Genomic DNA, 19374 nt, shown 5'->3' on the forward strand with positions numbered 1-19374 from the left:
GAAGTACTTGCCTTGTGTCTTGCCCCTTGCCCAATCCTTGTATAATTCTGTTCTTAATGCCTCACTTATAAAATGTTCACTTCAAAAATGTGAACTCATGCTGTTGTAGCACAGCCCAAGCTAATGTTAAATATATAGGCAGGGAAGTCGGCTGTGTCCACTAAATTACTTGATTGATAAATCAAAGACAAATGAAGGACCAATTGGAAAGTTAGATTCTGGTCTGGTCAGAGTGAGATGAGTTAAGTAAAACAGACAGTAAAATTTGGAATAGGTTGAAACTATGGCATAAGACGGCTATAAATTTAAGAATAATAGCAAGTATTGATAAGGATTGAACATCACATGGCAATTAACAAAACATTAGAAGTAAGACATTGGATAACTGTACAACAAATGCAGGACTAAATTAACAACCTAAAATAATTTGCTTAATATACATATACATGCGCCAAAAGAGAGTTATAGGAGAGGAAAAAAACACCAGAGTGCAGCGAATAGTGTGCAGATTGACAGGGACTCTGTACTTGCATGATATTAGGCCTCATTTTGTTATATACCGTATTGTTATATACCGTATTTGCCTATATATGACTAGTATTGTAAATTGGACCATTCATGCCCCTGTATATGCATTTTTTAGTTGTTTTTATTAAATTTCTATTTTTATCTCATAGCAATTAATATAAGTTAAGTTGCATTTCCCTTTTTTTTGGGGGGGGGGTTTGAGGGTTGAGTCTCCTTTCCTATTTTCAGGCCTTTTTTTTGTCTCTCTCTTCTAAGTGCTTAGAGGATGCTGGGGTCACTGTTTCACTGCACACTACCAGTCAACGTTCTGCTAAAGCCCATCTGGGGGCACTGTTCCCTGCGCACTGTCACCGTACTGTTAAAGCCCGGCTGAAGGCACTGTTCCCTGAACACTACCAGTCACCGTACTGCTAAAGCATTGCTGAGGGCACTGTTCCCTGCACACTACCAGTCACTGTACTGCTAAAGCCCGGCTGAGGGCACTGTTCCCTGCACACTACCAGTCACCGTACTGCTAAAGCCCGGCTGAGGGCACTGTTCCCTGCACACTACCAGTCACCGTACTGCTAAAGCCCGGCTGAGGGCGCTGTTCCCTGCACACTACCAGTCACCGTATTGCTAAAGCCCGGCTGGGGGCGCTGTTCCCTGCACACTACCAGTCACCGTACTGCTAAAGCCCGGCTGGGGGCGCTGTTCCCTGCACACTACCAGTCACCATACTGCTAAAGCCCAGCTGAGGGCACTGTTCCCTGCACACTACCAGTCACCGTACTGATAAAGCCCGGCTGGGGGCACTGTTCCTTGAACACTACCAGTCACCGTACTGCTAAAGCCCGGCTGGGGGCACTGTTCCCTGCACACTACCAGTCACCGTACTGCTAAAGCATTGCTGGGGGCACTGTTCCCTGCACACTACCAGTCACCGTACTGCTAAAGCCCGGCTGGGGGCACTGTTCCCTGCACACTACCAGTCACCGTCCTGCTAAAGCCCGGCTGGGGGCACTGTTCCCTGCACACTACCAGTCACCGTACTGCTAAAGACCGGCTGAGGGCACTGTTCCCTGCACACTACCAGTCACCATACTGCTAAAGCATTGCTGGGGGCACTGTTCCCTGCACACTACCAGTCACTGTACTGCTAAAGCCCGGCTGGGGGCACTGTTCCCTGCACACTACCAGTCACCGTACTGCTAAAGACCGGCTGAGGGCACTGTTCCCTGCACACTACCAGTCACCATACTGCTAAAGCATTGCTGGGGGCACTGTTCCCTGCACACTACCAGTCACTGTACTGTTAAAGCATTGCTGGGGGGTACTGTTCCCTGCACACTACCAGTCACCGTACTGCTAAAGCATTGCTGAGGGCACTGTTCCCTGCACACTACCAGTAACCGTACTGCTAAAGCATTGCTGGGGGCACTGTTCCCTGCACACTACCAGTCACCGTACTGCTAAAGACCGGCTGAGGGCACTGTTCCCTGCACACTACCAGTCACCATACTGCTAAAGCATTGCTGGGGGCACTGTTCCCTGCACACTACCAGTCACTGTACTGCTAAAGCATTGCTGGGGGGTACTGTTCCCTGCACACTACCAGTCACCGTACTGCTAAAGCATTGCTGAGGGCACTGTTCCCTGCACACTACCAGTAAACGTACTGCTAAAGCATTGCTGGGGGCACTGTTCCCTGCACACTACCAGTCACCGTACTGCTAAAGCCCGGCTGGGGGTACTGTTCCCTGCACACTACCAGTCACCATACTGCTAAAGCCCGGCTGAGGGCACTGTTCCCTGCACACTACCAGTCACCATACTGCTAAAGCATTGCTGGGGGGCACTGTTCCCTGCACACTACCAGTCACCATACTGCTAAAGCATTGCTGGGGGGCACTGTTCCCTGCACACTACCAGTCACTGCACTGATAAAGCCCAGCTGAGGGCACTGTTCCCTGCACACTACCAGTCACCATACTGCTAAAGCATTGCTGGGGGCACTGTTCCCTGCACACTACACCAGTCACCGTACTGCTAAAGCCCGGCTGGGGGCATTGTTCCCTGCACACTACCAGTCACCATACTGCTAAAGCATTGCTGGGGGCACGTTTACCAGAACACTAGGAGAGGAAGAACCTCAAGTCCATATCTTCTAACATTGGGAGTTCAACAAATCTTTTTTACTTGGAGAAATGTTGAAGGGCATCAAGAAAAAAAGGAAAATCAACTGAATTTTACAGTTAATGGGAAGTTAATGTGTGGTGAAAAACAACAAAAGATGATCGGATTGATCACTTATAAGATGATTATTATACGGTATATATTTTACAACACTTCAGAATCATTCATCTCAAAAGGATGATAGAACTACAATGGGAATTTGTCATAGGAGTTCTACTCTTCCTATCAGATATGAAAACAATCTAAAGAAATAAACTACTGCCATTAGCTGTCATAATGGAATGCGAGATAAAATGTCCCTAAACGTCATTCCCAACAGATTGTCCTATGTAAGCCAGCACCTGTGATGGTGAAATACACTCACATTAAATAGACATTTTACTCCCATTTACGCAAGAAACAGGCAGTTCCAGATTCATTTGTGGTGGCTAGAGCTGGCGTGCATAAATGGCTGTTAAAAAGACGGCTGTCGTCTCTTTAATCAGGCCAAGAACAACTTAATTTGGCACATAATAATGTACCGTATCTCCTCCAACAACCCCTGACAAAGATGGGAGAGACAGTAACAGACAGGTGTTTGTCATTGCAAAATGGTACTTTGTGAAACAGAAGCTATCAGAGACTCAAAAACAGAGACTGAACGTAAAGGAAGAAGAAAAAGAGAGAGAGAGAAAAAAAGAGAGAGAGAGAAAAAAAGAGAGAGAGAGAAAAAAAGAGAGAGAGAGAAAAAAAGAGAGAGAGAGAAAAAAAGAGAGAGAGAGAAAAAAAGAGAGAGAGAGAAAAAAAGAGAGAGAGAGAAAAAAAGAGAGAGAGAGAAAAAAAGAGAGAGAGAGAAAAAAAGAGAGAGAGAGAAAAAAAGAGAGAGAGAGAAAAAAAGAGAGAGAGAGAAAAAAAGAGAGAGAGAGAAAAAAAGAGAGAGAGAGAAAAAAAGAGAGAGAGAGAAAAAAAGAGAGAGAGAGAAAAAAAGAGAGAGAGAGAAAAAAAGAGAGAGAGAGAAAAAAAGAGAGAGAGAGAAAAAAAGAGAGAGAGAGAAAAAAAGAGAGAGAGAGAAAAAAAGAGAGAGAGAGAAAAAAAGAGAGAGAGAGAAAAAAAGAGAGAGAGAGAAAAAAAGAGAGAGAGAGAAAAAAAGAGAGAGAGAGAAAAAAAGAGAGAGAGAGAAAAAAAGAGAGAGAGAGAAAAAAAGAGAGAGAGAGAAAAAAAGAGAGAGAGAGAAAAAAAGAGAGAGAGAGAAAAAGAGAAAGAGAGAAAGAGAGAAAGAGAGAAAGAGAGAAAGAGAGAAAGAGAGAAAGAGAGAAAGAGAGAAAGAGAGAGAGAGAGAGAGAGAGAGAGAGAGAGAGAGAGAGAGAGAGAGAGAGAGAGAGAAAAATTGTAATCTCCCCTCCAGAAGTAAAATATGAAATTGATACGATTTTGAAAAATGATTTAGTTAAGCGGACAATGCAATATATTGGGGGGGGACTATTCCTCAAATATAGAGCTGGGAAAAATATACATTTTAAAAAACAAATGACTGACTGTCTCATATTTAAAATGGAAAAGTGCAAGGTCTGACAAACACCACTCACAGGCGACTTCATCTGGATTAAAAATAGGTAGCAGGGAATACCCAACGCCATGTTTGTTCAACTGCTTAAAGGGACAATGAACCCCCAAAAAATATTTTGTGATTCAGATAGAGCATTACATTTTAAGCAACTTTCTAATTTTCTTCATTCTCTTGGTATCTTTATTTGAAATGCAAGAATGTAAGTTTAGATGCCGGCCCATTTTTGGTGGATAAATTAATCCGCCAATAAAAAAAATGCTGTCCGGAGTTCTGAACTAATAAAAAAAGCTTAGATGCCTTCTTTTTAAATTAAAGATAGCAAGAGAACGAAGAAAAATTGATAATAGGAGTAAATTAGAAAGTTGCTTAAAATAGCTGCACTATCTGAACCACGAAAGAAAAAAAATTTGGTTTCAGTGTCCCTTTAAAGATAGCATCTTTTCAAATATTAAAAACGACAGCAAAAGTATTAACTAGATTGTGGATGTAAACTGGCGGTTAGCCATATCCTCCTACATCTTTGCATTTTGGTGATAAACACTGTCCAATTTCATCTAGGTTTCTCAAAGATAATGGAAAGCACACATCACTGGGACACAGAGTCAAAGACCTGCCAAGTCTTCACCAATAATTTCAAACAATATGGATTCCGGCCTCCAATTTTTAAAAAAAGACCTTTATTTCCTCTTAGTTTGATTCATAGGAAAAAAAATACAACATTTCAGGCCTACAATAGGCCCTTAGTCATCTAAAATCAGGTAGGAGTCATGGATACAAACTATTTTACCTCTGTCACATGAAGACAAAAACAAATATAAAACCACTTAAAGGGACATGAAATCTGAAAGGTTCATGATTTAGAAAGAACATTTTTTTTTTTAAATATTTTCTTTTTATCTTTTATCAAATTGACTTAGTTTGCGTGTTATCCTTACATAGTGAGGCTCAGCAGCATGCCCATGTCTGGAGCACTATACGGCAACAGTTTAGCAAGAACACTTGAAATCAGTAATATATATTAAATCATACATTGTAAAATACATGCAAAACTCAATTATATAACCTTGGTGGGTGAGTAGGTTTATAATATCTGAACGTATTTCATATTTAAACTGGATGCCACAAACTTTATTGCTGCCTGTTTTATGTCACAATAAAAGAGTTTTGTTTTTAATCCCCTGACTCTGCTTGAATTGAACATGACATTACTACTGAGAAGCGAGGTCCCGTTTGGAAGTTTGTTAAAGTGGGGTACAACAGAAGTTCACTGGCCCCCGAAAAAGAGTGCGCTGATACATTGCTCTCTGTCACCTGATGTGTTCTGGGAACAAAGATAAACCAGACCGGATTTCTATATCTTTACATCAATCCTAGTTGGAGGTTCCTGTACAACGTGAGAGAGTATATGATAGTCATCTGGGAAGGTGTGCTCCTTGACATTGGCAGAGTTTGGAACTGCGATTAAACAGTATGAATCGGTTAATGTTTAGTAACAATGGATGCGGACTAGAGTGCAAATGGGTGTTTGTGCTTTTATGGGGACCAGATGTCCTGCTCTGTGGGACAGGGATGAAGTCTGATCCTAAAGGACCTCATTCAATATTTAAATAAAAAATCATGACAAATTGAGATCAATAATTGTTGGAGTAAATCTACAGTGCATATTGTGTGAAATAGCACAAGTAATGGAGTCTGTCTCACTCGAAAAACAGGTAAGAAAGGAGAGGGAAAAAAAAGGGAAGAATGAAAGCAGAAAGGTAAAATGTATGTTTTAGAGCAGGATTCATCTGTACAATTTTTGCAGCAGCTAAATGTGCTCTTTACTGTATCGCCTGCTAAACACTCAAAAACAGAACTAAAATGTCCAACCCAAAACAATGGTTATTGCCGTATTGGTCCCACAGAAAACCTAGATCGTGATACCAATAAAATCAAGGGTTTGTTTTTTTTTATTCCATAAGCTTTCAAAACCTTAGATGTAGATAATAGTGTCTGTATATAAAGTCAGTCCTCAATAGTTTCCCAACAATGTTACCTTCAAATGTAGTAGGCTGGGATGAAAGTGTGAAAACAGCAGACTGGATGGCTACTTTATAGCTTCACACCTCCTCATAGTGTATCTTGATTCAAGTCTGGTTGTTAAAAGGGCAGCGTAGTGTAAAATTGCTTTCGCCTTAATGTGTTTACACTGACTTGTTATGCCAGCTGCAGAGTTTAAAATGTATGGGAAACTGCACCTTTAGGTACAAATTTGTATATGAAACAACACTTCTAATTGAAACCACAACCCAAAGAAATGGGTTGAGCTAGCAGGGAAAGCAGACCAATATTTTTTCTGTCCTTATCTCATTTTTTTACTGTTTACTCAAAGGTCAATACTTAGAGAGAACAATTAACATTTTACTACCTCTCTGTAACATCTCCCCACTGGGAACATTTTATTTAAATATTTTTGTTTACATGGGTTTTGTGGAACCAGAACTTCAGCTTAGTAATGTTCAGTATGGGTGGGGAAGCATTAGGCAAAACCAGCTATTTAAGATGAGAAAATAAAGGTGAAGGAGCTATTTGTAAACAATTTACTACAATCTAGTAGATAAAATGGATAATTGGGAAACACATTAAAGGGGAGAAAATATTCCTTTAAAAAGCTTAATATAATTTTAATTTGCATGTCTTCAGTCAAGGGTGTTTTAATAAAGCCCTCTCTAGAGATCTGGTAGAATCCTACACAGATATAAGCAAGTACTGTTTAACAGGACTGTAAAGGCAAAATGAGACCTTTATGATTTAGATAAAGCATGTCATTTTAAAACAGCATTCTATTTCTATTATAACATTTGCTTTGTTTTATTGGTATTCTTTGTTGAAGAACATACCTAAGTAGGCTCAGGAACAGCAATGCAGTACTGAGAGCTAGCTGAACAGATTGTCTGAGCAAAGGACAACAGGGATAAATGTGCAGCCACCAATCAGCAGCCCATAGTGCGTTGTTGCTCATGTGCCTACCTACTTAGATTTACTCTTCAACGCAAGATATTCTGGTAACAAAGCAAATTTGATAATAAAAGTAAATGAGACTGTTGCTTACAACTGCAAGTTGATTCATGAGTTTTAAAAAAGGGACAATTTTAGTTTCATGATTCAGATAGAGCATACAATTAAAAAAAAATAATCAATTTCACATATCAAAATGGTGCACAAGCTTTTTAAATGCACACTTACTGAGCATGTGCAAGAGTTCAGTGTCTGATTTATGATTTGCTGATGGCTGTCAAATAGATACAGAAGGGGCTGGCAAATATAAGAAATCTCAACAACAACAAAAATTGACAGCTCATTTTAACCCCTTAACCCAATATGACTTAGATCTACATCATGCGGTACGAAGCCCATAACGTAGACCTACGTCCCAGCTTCAGGAAGCTTGAGCAGTCTCAGCTGTCAAGTGGGAGGGGGACCTGCACTACAGAAAAAGGGTAGTATTGGGGTGGGGGTTCCCTATATAACAAACACTAGGAGGGGGAAGTGGGGGAACCACTGTACTACAGAAAAAAACAAAACAAAAAATATATAAATTAGGTTCTGGCAGACAGCTGCAAGTACCAAAGATGGCCGTAATTAGTGGGAGGAATCATACTTCACACTGATTGGGTGATATGTGAAGAAGGTTGATTATATTTGTTCCTAATTGGACACACAACAAAGGGAAAATAAACAACATTAAAGAGGCCTTTCAAGTGGTGTTTTTTAAGCAAAATTTTTTAAAACATTCACATGTAGATCTTTTGTAATCCTGTGAATTTGATGCATAAATTAAAAAAAAAGCCACACATGGTGACATTGAGTAATTGTAGATATTCCATATTATTAAGTACTTACATAGATAAGCCCAGAGTAGTATCTGTCCTTCAGGTTATGCAGTACAGAGGCTTCGTTAAGGCAGGTCAGCTCTGCCATGTCCTCTACCTTAGAGAACTTAGGTGGGTTCATCTTCTGAATGTCATCCTTGTTGACTAATGCTTTCTTGCCATTCTCAGCCAGTTCCACCACAACCTCTTCCCCTCTCTCCTCCTTGATGCTAGCGGCCTCAAATCCATGCCGCTCTGATGGTATCCACACCAGCTTCTTGGCAGTCCAATCCGCCTGGTTGGCAGGGTTGTAGACCACATCTCGATCCACAAAGAGATAACGCTCAGGGTCTTCAATCACTGACCTTTGAGACATCGTGTCTGAGAGGATATAAAGGCAATTACCTACAAAAAAATACAGACAAGAGTTTGTGTGTGGTAAGTACTATAGGTGATGGTAAATATGAATAACAGGAGGAACAAAAAAATTCTGTCTGGAACTAGGTGGTGATTTGAGAATGTTCTGGGTACACCATGTCAAGGAGTGGGGACTTTAAAATGCTTGTGAGAAAGCAAAAACTATTACATGGTTAAAAGGGACATTTTCTTTAATTTCAAACAACTCTCTCATTTACTTTTATTATACAACTTTCTTGAAAAGCAAGAACTTAAGCTCAGGAGCGTGCACGTGTCTGGAGCACTATATCACAGCAGTTTTACAAGAATGTTAACCGTATGCAAAAGCACTAGATGCCAGCACTGCACCTGCTAAGTAGTGTCCCAGGTGCCTACCTAGGTATCTCTTCAACAAAGAATACCCTGGGAACAAAGCAAACTTGAAAATAGAAGTAAACCGGAAACTATTTTTTTTTTTTTTTTTTTTTTTTTTTTTTTTTAATTGTATGGGTTTGGGTTTCATATCCCTATAAATCCAAGAAATGAGCTAAGCTAGGAAAAAGCACGGAGGAAACTAAAGCAGGGCTTGACAAATCCTAGGAGTTCTAGAGCAAGCTTTTGTAACTATACATCAATGCTGGGTACCTTTCACACTTCATTCCTCAGCTCCTGAATAAAAATATTGTTTTAGGTGAATACAGAAGAGCAAAGGAAGTGCTATGTGGTGACAGGAAGATTCCTTACTGATGATGGGGAGTGCTGGGTGCTCTTTATATTTACAGAAGGATACACGTCACATTCTGATCCAACGTTACATTCTCTTTTATTACAAATATATTAGACACATCTTATTATTCATCTGCATGAATGGTATGGCAGATCCAGCCTCTTATACCTGTAATATTATATATTGCCAAGGGCTTTACAATTATTAGGAGACACTGAGCCATGTTTCCTACCAGTACACCACTAGCTACTCATTTTTAATGTTATTTAATGTCTCTATATCAGAAACAAATAATAATACATTGCTTTAAGTCACTGCTTGACAAATCTGTTAAAAATTAGGAGCCAGTAAGAATATTTAGGAGCCAGACATTTGGATTTGTAAATATAAATATATGGAGAATAACCCAAAAAGTTAGGAGCCAGGGGTAGAGGCCAGTGGCTCCCAGGTTTGTCAAGCCCTGCTTTAAGTAGACGTGTAGCCGATTGCCGTAATTTTCTACAAAAAAATATCACTTTAGATATCCAAAGTATAAAATTAGGTTACATGCTTTTTATTCACCAAATACCTCCTTTTTCATAGCGATTGTACTAGATACTCAGTTCCAGGTATAAACTTCCTTACACTGAATAGGGAAATAAGATGAGTGTGCACGTAAGCTCGCTCCTTCCACTGTCCCAGGACAGACATACTGATTTGTTGCTTAGAAGTCCTTTACAATGGGATGTGGCTACTGAGAAACCTTTGAGGTAAAATATCTTTCTTTTTTACATAGAGATGTTAAGGTGATTTTTTTCTAGTCAGCTTCTTACAGCTATACTGCCTCACTTTCAAGTGTTTAAACATTTGGGTATTATGGCCCTTTAAGCACTCACTGCTCTTGAGACATCTTTAACACAGTAAAAGGGAGATAAAAGAAGTTTATGCAACTTGAACATAATTAGATGTATTTTTGTTACAAAATATGTGACCCTCTATCAATTACAGCTGTATTAAGCGTGAGGCAAAAATACAGGTCAAGGTAACACGATGCAGGGCTTGGCCTATTAAGGAGTTGCTCTTCCTTCTTAACTTCTACATATTCTCTCATCAGCAAAGTGTTCACAACAATCACCGGATATATTCTTAACATTAAAATGATCTCATGCAAATGACTAAAGGATCACAGAGCTCAATCACCTGTTACCGTTTCCTGGCACACGTTTGGCAGATTGAACACTCATCAAAACCTCTATGGGCCTATAACTTTGTCTTAAAACTCTACAGCTGCTACCCAGCGGACAAATGCAGCACACAACTACGCAAGTGCAGAGTAACCTGCCTGTAACATCACACACAATATCAAGGTCACTGAGCACTCACTTGGCAAAACAAGAGACATGACAATTGCTATTATTTCTAATAGAGCACTAGTTGCTATCTTAAGGGTTAAAGTTATGGACATGTCTGCAGATGATTTACTTATCCTAAGTTTACAAACAAAAAAAATTACCATTAATGGTAGCAACAACTCTACAAAAGTTAAAGCTACATGAAATAACAGAAGTGCTGAATCCCAAATACAAAACAATCTCATGACTCAAGCAAGATTAAAAATATAATTAAGATAACAGGTGATCTTCCCAAAGAGTGATCAACATACACAAACATTTACCCAGTAAAGTCAAAATTAAACAAAGTGATGGTAAACTCTCCCATTTTTAAAATTAGATCTGTAACGTTACTTTAATGATATTTTGGATGGAATTTAATTCATCAGTTGTAACGAATTTGCGCTATAACGTACTTTTTAATATAGATATGAAATTTAAATACCCTGCACTCCTCTGCCCACTTCAAAAGACAAATTTTTCTGTGAGCTAAAGATTTGAATTGCTCTCCAATCAGTGCTTCAGCTACAACAGAAGTGCCATATGGGGAGAGCACTGATTGGAGAACAATTCAAACCATTAGCTCACAGAAAATTTGACTTTTGAAGTGGGCAGCAGAATTTGAATTTCATATCTATATTAAAAAGCAAGTTCTAGCGCATATTTCTTACAACTGATGAAAAACTCCATCTAAAATGTCACTAACATTCTGAATCTGATTTTACACCGGGAGAGTTTACCATCACTTTAAATTGATTTAATAGAGTATGAAGTTGTAAACAACTTTCCTTTTTTACTTCTATATCTTTTTGAATCCTTTGTTAAAAAGTAATTCTTGATGAGCTGCACATTTCTTCAGGCACCTGGCAGCAGTGTTTGCAACAATGTTTATAGAAATGCAATACATTGCACACTATTTGAATCATGAACATTTAATTATGACCTTATTGTTCCTTTAATACAAACTTCTGCTGTAACTTTGTATATATACTTCTTAGAGAAGCTCAAATACAGAGAGGCTGAAGATGAGAGAGAATGTCACAGAAAACATCATGGTCAATGAACTCCAACATCCATGCAAAAAACATTCTCCCTCGGCTCTACTATAGCGCTTAGCTACACAATGGCAGAGGATCTGCAAATTAAAGGGGCTTCTTATAACCAGTACAAGGAATTTGTTATTAGAAATAACACCTTACAGATTTGTTTCAGAGACGTCATCAGTTCAAGGCCTGCTATGATATTATGCAGCTAAGAGTTTTGAAGAAAGTATTAGAGCTGGAAAATGATCTTTGGTAGAGATGGCTAGACCTTTAGAGTCTGATGGACAACGAGGGATGTAAAATCAGAAAGATGTTCTGTTAGCCAGTGTAAGAGGGTGGATGGTATCTTAGAAGACAAAGGCATTTTTACATATAGGATGGATGATTCATGGAAAAGCCTTACATAGATCGGGTTGTATCCTAAGAATAGCACACGATACACATGAAGATGCGATTTAAACAAACAGGGAAAAAAAAACAGAGCAGATGAAACCTATCTGCCATCCCTGCTTGTTGCTAGTGAAGGTGGGGGGAGAGGGGAGGAGGAAAATGCTGCTTGCTAGCCATGATGCAGGCAGCCTTTGTTCCCTGGGAGGACTGAATGAGAGATCTTAGCAGCCGCCCAGCCAGCCGATAACTGCATAAACACTTGCTCCTCATGCTTAACCCATGAGCAGCCAGGAAGCGCTGCAAAAAGGACAAGGTGTTAACATCTATACACTATCCCTGTGCCCACAACTCCCTAAAAATATCCCCTGGTAGAGACTAGCCTACTGAATACTCCGAAACCAGCACAGTCATCTTTTCACATCTGAATCTGATAAAACTATTATGTTTCCAAAAGGGCATTTAATTAAAATATATATATTTAGGTATCTTTAGAGCAAAAAATCTCAAAAGATCAATGAAAGTAGAAGGTTTTCTAATTTAAAGGAAGCTGACTGAAGGGATAAAATGTATCTGACCGGCATTCCCAGCCTGTCCTGATATTGTGCTGGGATTTTGCAGAGCCTGATAGGGGCTGGGGGTCTAGACAGAGTAGGCAGGGCCTGCTCACATGGTATAGGAAGTGTAGAGACCATGCTGCCCTTGTAACTGGTAGCCAAGGGGAGTGTGGGGCCACAGGGTCACCGCCAAGACTTATTAACTCGTTCTCTACTGATTTCCAGCCACAAAATGACTAAGCTCCTAAAAAAACGTTTATTTTAAGATATGACAAAATGTTAACCTTTACATAGCCAGAAAGTCTTACAATACAAAGTCGTCTCTCCTTGAGTAAGGCTGAAACCGACTATACAAAATATATTTTCCATACTGTTATAGACTGATGTATGACATTACTCAGCTGAAAGATATAAGTCAAGTCAAAAAATAACTTTTAAAAAGAACATTTGGAAAACAACCATGAAGATGGAAAAACAATAGAATGCATTCCAGTTAAATAATGAATGTGGCATTCACATATCTTTTTACTAGAGATGCAAGAGATTAACCCCTCCCTGGAAGTCAGCAACAGCAATCTTTAGCAAAAGGGGATGGGACGTGGTGACAGGAGAAATCAATCAGTAGGAGTGCAGGAATGGGGAGAACTTGGGTGTTGTATATAGCAGATAATGTAGGGAATGTCTGAGAGGGTGGGTGTCTGGCTGAAATGTTGGTGGGAATTTATTTAACCCTATAACAAACAGAGATGACTGAAACAAGTTCTCTTGTGCAGATAGGTTAAAAAAACAAAGGTGGAAATTGATCACATTTACATAGAAGGTGTCACATATTCGGCTATTTTAATGAAAATTAATTATTAAATTCAGGGGAATGCTAATTGGGTATTTCACAAGGTATTATTATAATATTATTGCAGGTTTAAGATTTCTTATACCAAAGCATTACATTAGCAAGTTTATAGTTATCTTGCAAATGGGGGGGATTTGCTTAGAACAAGAAGGAACAAACATAGGTAATTCTCATTGATAACAGGACTTCTGGAGTTTATAATGTATGGAAGAATTTTTATGAGCTCTTTGTATAGCTTTGGGTATTAGTCTGGGTACATTGCAATATTCATTGGCAGTCATAGAATATGTATGTTGGACCCATTAACCACACAAGCATCATGTTAGGCACAGGAGAACATCTAAAGTATTTCTTAGGTACAGAAGAATGTGTTCTAGTTACAGAAGCATATTGGTACAGTGCTATTTCCCTGGCAATGGAGCTATGAGATTTGTCATGTGTGTGGGCATTTTTCTGGGCACAGTATCTTTAAGCATTTCCCAGGAAATATCAGCATTTTTTACACAAAATGGGCATAATTCTCAGATAACTAGAGAATCAGACGTACTTCTCACGTACAAAAATACTTTCATGGGCCCTCTTCTGTCTGCCTTGTCTTATCATTAATGTACCCACTGTATAAAGCTACAGAATACATTGGCACACTACAAATAACCTACATAAAAAAAAGATTATAGCCCAGTTACAGGGGCATTTCCCTAGGCATGGGTTTCTGTCACAGATACAGGGGCATTTCCCTAGGCATGGGTTTCTGTCACAGATACAGGGGCATTTCCCTAGGCATGGGTTTCTGTCACAGATACAGGGGCATTTCCCTAGGCATGGGTTTCTGTCACAGATACAGGGGCATTTCCCTAGGCATGGGTTTCTGTCACAGATACAGGGGCATTTCCCTAGGCATGGGTTTCTGTCACAGATACAGGGGCATTTCCCTAGGCATGGGTTTCTGTCACAGATACAGGGGCATTTCCCTAGGCATGGGTTTCTGTCACAGATACAGGGGCATTTCCCTAGGCATGGGTTTCTGTCACAGATACAGGGGCATTTCCCTAGGCACTGGGTTTCTGTCACAGATACAGGGGCATTTCCCTAGGCACTGGGTTTCTGTCACAGATACAGGGGCATTTCCCTAGGCATGGGTTTCTGTCACAGATACAGGGGCATTTCCCTAGGCATGGGTTTCTGTCACAGATACAGGGGCATTTCCCTAGGCATGGGTTTCTGTCACAGATACAGGGGCATTTCCCTAGGCATGGGTTTCTGTCACAGATACAGGGGCATTTCCCTAGGCATGGGTTTCTGTCACAGATACAGGGGCATTTCCCTAGGCATGGGTTTCTGTCACAGATACAGGGGCATTTCCATAGGCATGGGTTTCTGTCACAGATACAGGGGCATTTCCCTAGGCACTGGGTTTCTGTCACAGATACAGGGGCATTTCCCTAGGCACTGGGTTTCTGTCACAGATACAGGGGCATTTCCCTAGGCACTGGGTTTCTGTCACAGATACAGGGGCATTTCCCTAGGCACTGGGTTTCTGTCACAGATACAGGGGCATTTCCCTAGGCACTGGGTTTCTGTCACAGATACAGGGGCATTTCCCTAGGCACGGGTTTCTGTCACAGATACAGGGGCATTTCCCTAGGCACGGGTTTCTGTCACAGATACAGGGGCATTTCCCTAGGCACTGGGTTTCTGTCACAGATACAGGGGCATTTCCCTAGGCATGGGTTTCTGTCACAGATACAGGGGCATTTCCCTAGGCACTGGGTTTCTGTCACAGATACAGGGGCATTTCCCTAGGCACGGGTTTCTGTCACAGATACAGGGGCATTTCCCTAGGCATGGGTTTCTGTCACAGATACAGGGGCATTTCCCTAGGCACTGGGTTTCTGTCACAGATACAGGGGCATTTCCCTAGGCACTGGGTTTCTGTCACAGATACAGGGGCATTTCCCTAGGCATGGGTTTCTGTCACAGATACAGGGGCATTTCCCTAGGCATGGGTTTCTGTCACAGATACAGGGGCATTTCCCTAGGCATGGGTTTCTGTCACAGATACAGGGGCATTTCCCTAGGCATGGGTTTCTGTCACAGATACAGGGGCATTTCCCTAGGCACGGGTTTCTGTCACAGATACAGGGGCATTTCCCTAGGCATGGGTTTCTGTCACAGATACAGGGGCATTTCCCTAGGCACTGGGTTTCTGTCACAGATACAGGGGCATTTCCCTAGGCACTGGGTTTGAAGGGTACCTTACAGGTAAACTGGCAATATGTCAGGGTACAGGGGTAGATCTTAGGGTGTATTTCTTGGGGATTTACTGACCTGCAGATACACAAGCTTTATGATTGGGGTATATGGATTTATTTCAGAGGTAGATGGGCATTTTCCTATGTGTGGAGTATTTGTCAGGTACAGAAGCACTTTACAATCTATGGGGTAGATTTTTGGGGATATGGGGCTATTGGGGGTTACTTGTGGCTATTTCACTGGTACATTTTAGGGGAAATGTCTATAACTGGGGTAGTTCTCAGCTCAGGGGTATTAATAAGGTAAAATTACATTTTTGTTTTCTTGGGAATTAAGGGCACAGCTAAGAATGTCTCCTATACAGGATTATGTTTCTGGCACATGGGGTATCAGTAAATAGGTGAATGTGCGTTTTCCTTGACAGATTAGTAAACCTGAGGTATTTCTCAGTAGAATATTATTGGGCGCGGGATACAACTGTGGCTAATATCCCTAAAGACTGGGTATATCTGGGGCATTTCCATTGAAATGACGGATTGTGTGTGGGGAATATCACGGGTACAAGGACATTTGCCAGTTCCCCAGCCCACGCTTACCGGCAGATCCTGGGTTCCTTGCTCAGTGTCTGCGCCTCACCACCTCCCGGTAACCGCCAGACCGGCCCAGTACCTCAGACCCGTCACCCTCACAAACCCCGCCCCCTTAGGACAGGAGGAGCAAGCGACAAACATTCTCCACTTCCATTGGCCACTCCATTAGAACGCCCTCCTCCATTCGGCACTTAGATTGGTCAGTTGTTCTGTCCATTACACCTAAAACCGTTACTTTGCTGTGTCCTTACCCTCTCCATCAGTCCTTTTTTCTCTCGCCGCCCATGTCGCAGCACGACTGGTCATTTTTTGCTGTCAATTAGTAACATAACTTTCTTATTGGTTAAATTAGTTTCCATGGATTCCACTTCAGGGGGCGTTGTCGATGGACCGAATTGGCTAAATTGATTGACAGCCCATATGAACCCCACGTGGGTGTTATACCGATTATAATAAGTATTTCTGTGTCACAATGCAGAGAATGTATCAGTTATTGGACATAGTTTTTATAGTACATATTATTACAATATATACACATACTAGATCGTTTTATTTCTGTACAGTTCTATAGCTACAACCCATTCACCCATGGAACATTCAGATCAAGGGCAGACTTTACTGACCAAGGAGCTTACAGAGGTCTGTAAAATTATAGATCCTCCAACAGTTTATTATTTAGTGATGTCATGTGAGACCCTTCGCTAAGAGAGGTTATAGTCGTTCTCCCATGGGGCTTATCTAATGGTACCTGAAGAGACTAGTGGTATAATGAGCGACCTAGACCATGGAGCTTACAGCCTAGTGGTATAATGAACGACCTAGACACATGGAGCTTACAGCCTGGTGGTATAATGAGCGACCTAGACCCATGGAGCTTACAGTCTAGTGGTATAATGAGCGACCTAGACACATGGAGCTTACACCCTAGTGGTATAATGAGCGACCTAGACCCATGGAGCTTACAGCCTAGTGGTATAATGAGCGACCTAGACCCATGGAGCTTACAGCCTAGTGGTATAATGAGCGACCTAGACCCATGGAGCTTACAGCCTAGTGGTATAATGAGCGACCTAGACCCATGGAGCCTACAGCCTAGTGGTATAATGAGCGACATAGACCCATGGAGCTTACAGATAGTGGTATAATGAGCGACCTAGACCCATGGAGCTTACAGCCTAGTGGTATAATGAGCGACCTAGACCCATGGAGCTTACAGCCTAGTGGTATAATGAGCGACCTAGACCCATGGAGCTTACAGCCTAGTGGTATAATGAGCGACCTAGACCCATGGAGCTTACAGCCTAGTGGTATAATGAGCGACCTAGACACATGGAGCTTACAGCCTAGTGGTATAATGAGCGACCTAGACCTATGGAGCTTACAGTCTAGTGGTATAATGAGCGACCTAGACCCATGGAGCTTACAGCCTAGTGGTATAATGAGTGACCTAGACCCATGGAGCTTACAGCCTAGTGGTATAATGAGCGACCTAGACCCATGGAGCTTACAGCCTAGTGGTATAATGAGCGATCTAGACCCAATGAGCTTACAGCCTAGCGGTATAATGAGCGACCTAGACCCATGCAGCTTAGAGCCTAGTGATATAATTAGCGACCTAGACCAATGGAGCTTACAGCCTAGTGGTATAATGAGCGACCTAGACCCATGGAGCTTACAGCCTAGTGGTATAATGAGCGACCTAGACCCATGGAGCTTACAGTTTAATTCTATAATGGTAGACCCTGGCAGAAGAAGCTTTCATCCCAGTTGTATAATAAAAGAGCCTGTCCCAACGAGCTTACAGTCTAGTGGTATAATAGCAGAGCCTGTAGCAAGGAGCTTACAGTCTAGTGGTATAATAGCAGAGCCTGTAGCAAGGAGCTTACAGTCTAGTGGTATAATGGGAGAGCCTGCAGGAAGAAGCTTACAGTCTAGTGGTATAATGGGAGAGCCTGCAGCAAGGAGCTTACAGTCTAGTGCTATAATGGGAAAGACTGCAGCAAGGAGCTTACAGTCTAGTGGTATAATGGGAAAGCCTGCAGGAATGAGCTTACATTCTACTCTTGTAATGGGAAAGCCTGCAGCAAGGAGCTTAAAGTCTAGTGGTATAATGGGAAAGCCTGCAGCAAGGAGCTTACAGTCTAGTGGCATAATGGGAAAGCCTGCAGCAAGGAGCTTACAGTCTAGTGGTATAATGGCATAGCCTGTAGCAAGGAGCTCACAGTATAGTAGTATAATGGGAAAGCCTGCAGCAAGGAGCTTACAGTTTAGTGGTATAATGGGAGAGCCTGCCGCAAGGAGCTTACAGTCTAGTGATATAATGGCAGAGCCTGTAGGAAGGAGCTTACAGACTAGTGGTATAATGGGAGAGCCTGCAACAAGGAGCTTACAGTCTAGTGATATAATGGGAGAGCCTGCAGCAAGGAGCTTACAGTCTAGTGTTACAACGGGAAAGCCTGCAGGAAGGAGCTTACAGTCTAGTGGTATAATATCAGAGCCTGTAGCAAGGAGCTTACAGTCTAGTAGTACATTGGGAAAGCCGGCAGCAAGGAGCTTACAGTCTAGTGGTATAATGGGAAAGCCTGCAGGAAGGAGCTTACAGTCTAGTGGTATAATGGGAGAGCCTGCAGCAAGGAGCTTACAGTCTAGTGGTATAATGGGAGAGCCTGCAGCAAGGAGCTTACAGTCTAGTGGTATAATGGCATAGCCTGTAGCAAGGAGCTTACAGTCTAGTGGTATAATGGGAAAGCCTGCAGCAAGGAGCTTACGGTGTAGTGGTATAATGGCATAGCCTGTAGCAAGGAGCTTACGGTCTAGTGGTATAATGGCATAGCCTGTAGCAAGGAGCTTACGGTCTAGTGGTATAATGGCATAGCCTGTAGCAAGGAGCTTACAGTCTAGTGGTATAATAGCAGATCCTGCAGCAAGGAGCTTATGGTCTAGTGGTATAATAGCATAGCCTGTAGCAAGAAGCTTACGGTCTAGTGGTATAATGGCATAGCCTGTAGCAAGGAGCTTACGGTCTAGTGTTTTAATGGGAAAGCCTGCAGCAAGGAGCTTACGGTCTAGTGGTATAATGGCATAGCCTGTAGCAAGAAGCT

The 19374-nt window shown here is 41.6% G+C and overlaps 1 protein-coding gene across 1 annotated transcript in view; it reads right to left on the reverse strand.

The window, feature by feature from the left end:
• The window catches only part of MYH10 (myosin heavy chain 10), a gene marked incomplete in the record, with an annotated part of 607379 nt that extends 590987 nt beyond the window's left edge, over positions 1-16392 (reverse strand). Inside the window, 2 exon segments of the mRNA XM_053709890.1 lie at positions 8132-8505; positions 16280-16392. Coding sequence (XP_053565865.1) covers positions 8132-8476 — 345 coding nt within the window.
• Between the last annotated feature and the right edge of the window lie 2982 nt (positions 16393-19374).

Source organism: Bombina bombina, chromosome 1, assembly GCF_027579735.1.
Source record: "Bombina bombina isolate aBomBom1 chromosome 1, aBomBom1.pri, whole genome shotgun sequence".
NCBI classification, from domain to species: Eukaryota; Metazoa; Chordata; class Amphibia; order Anura; family Bombinatoridae; genus Bombina; species Bombina bombina.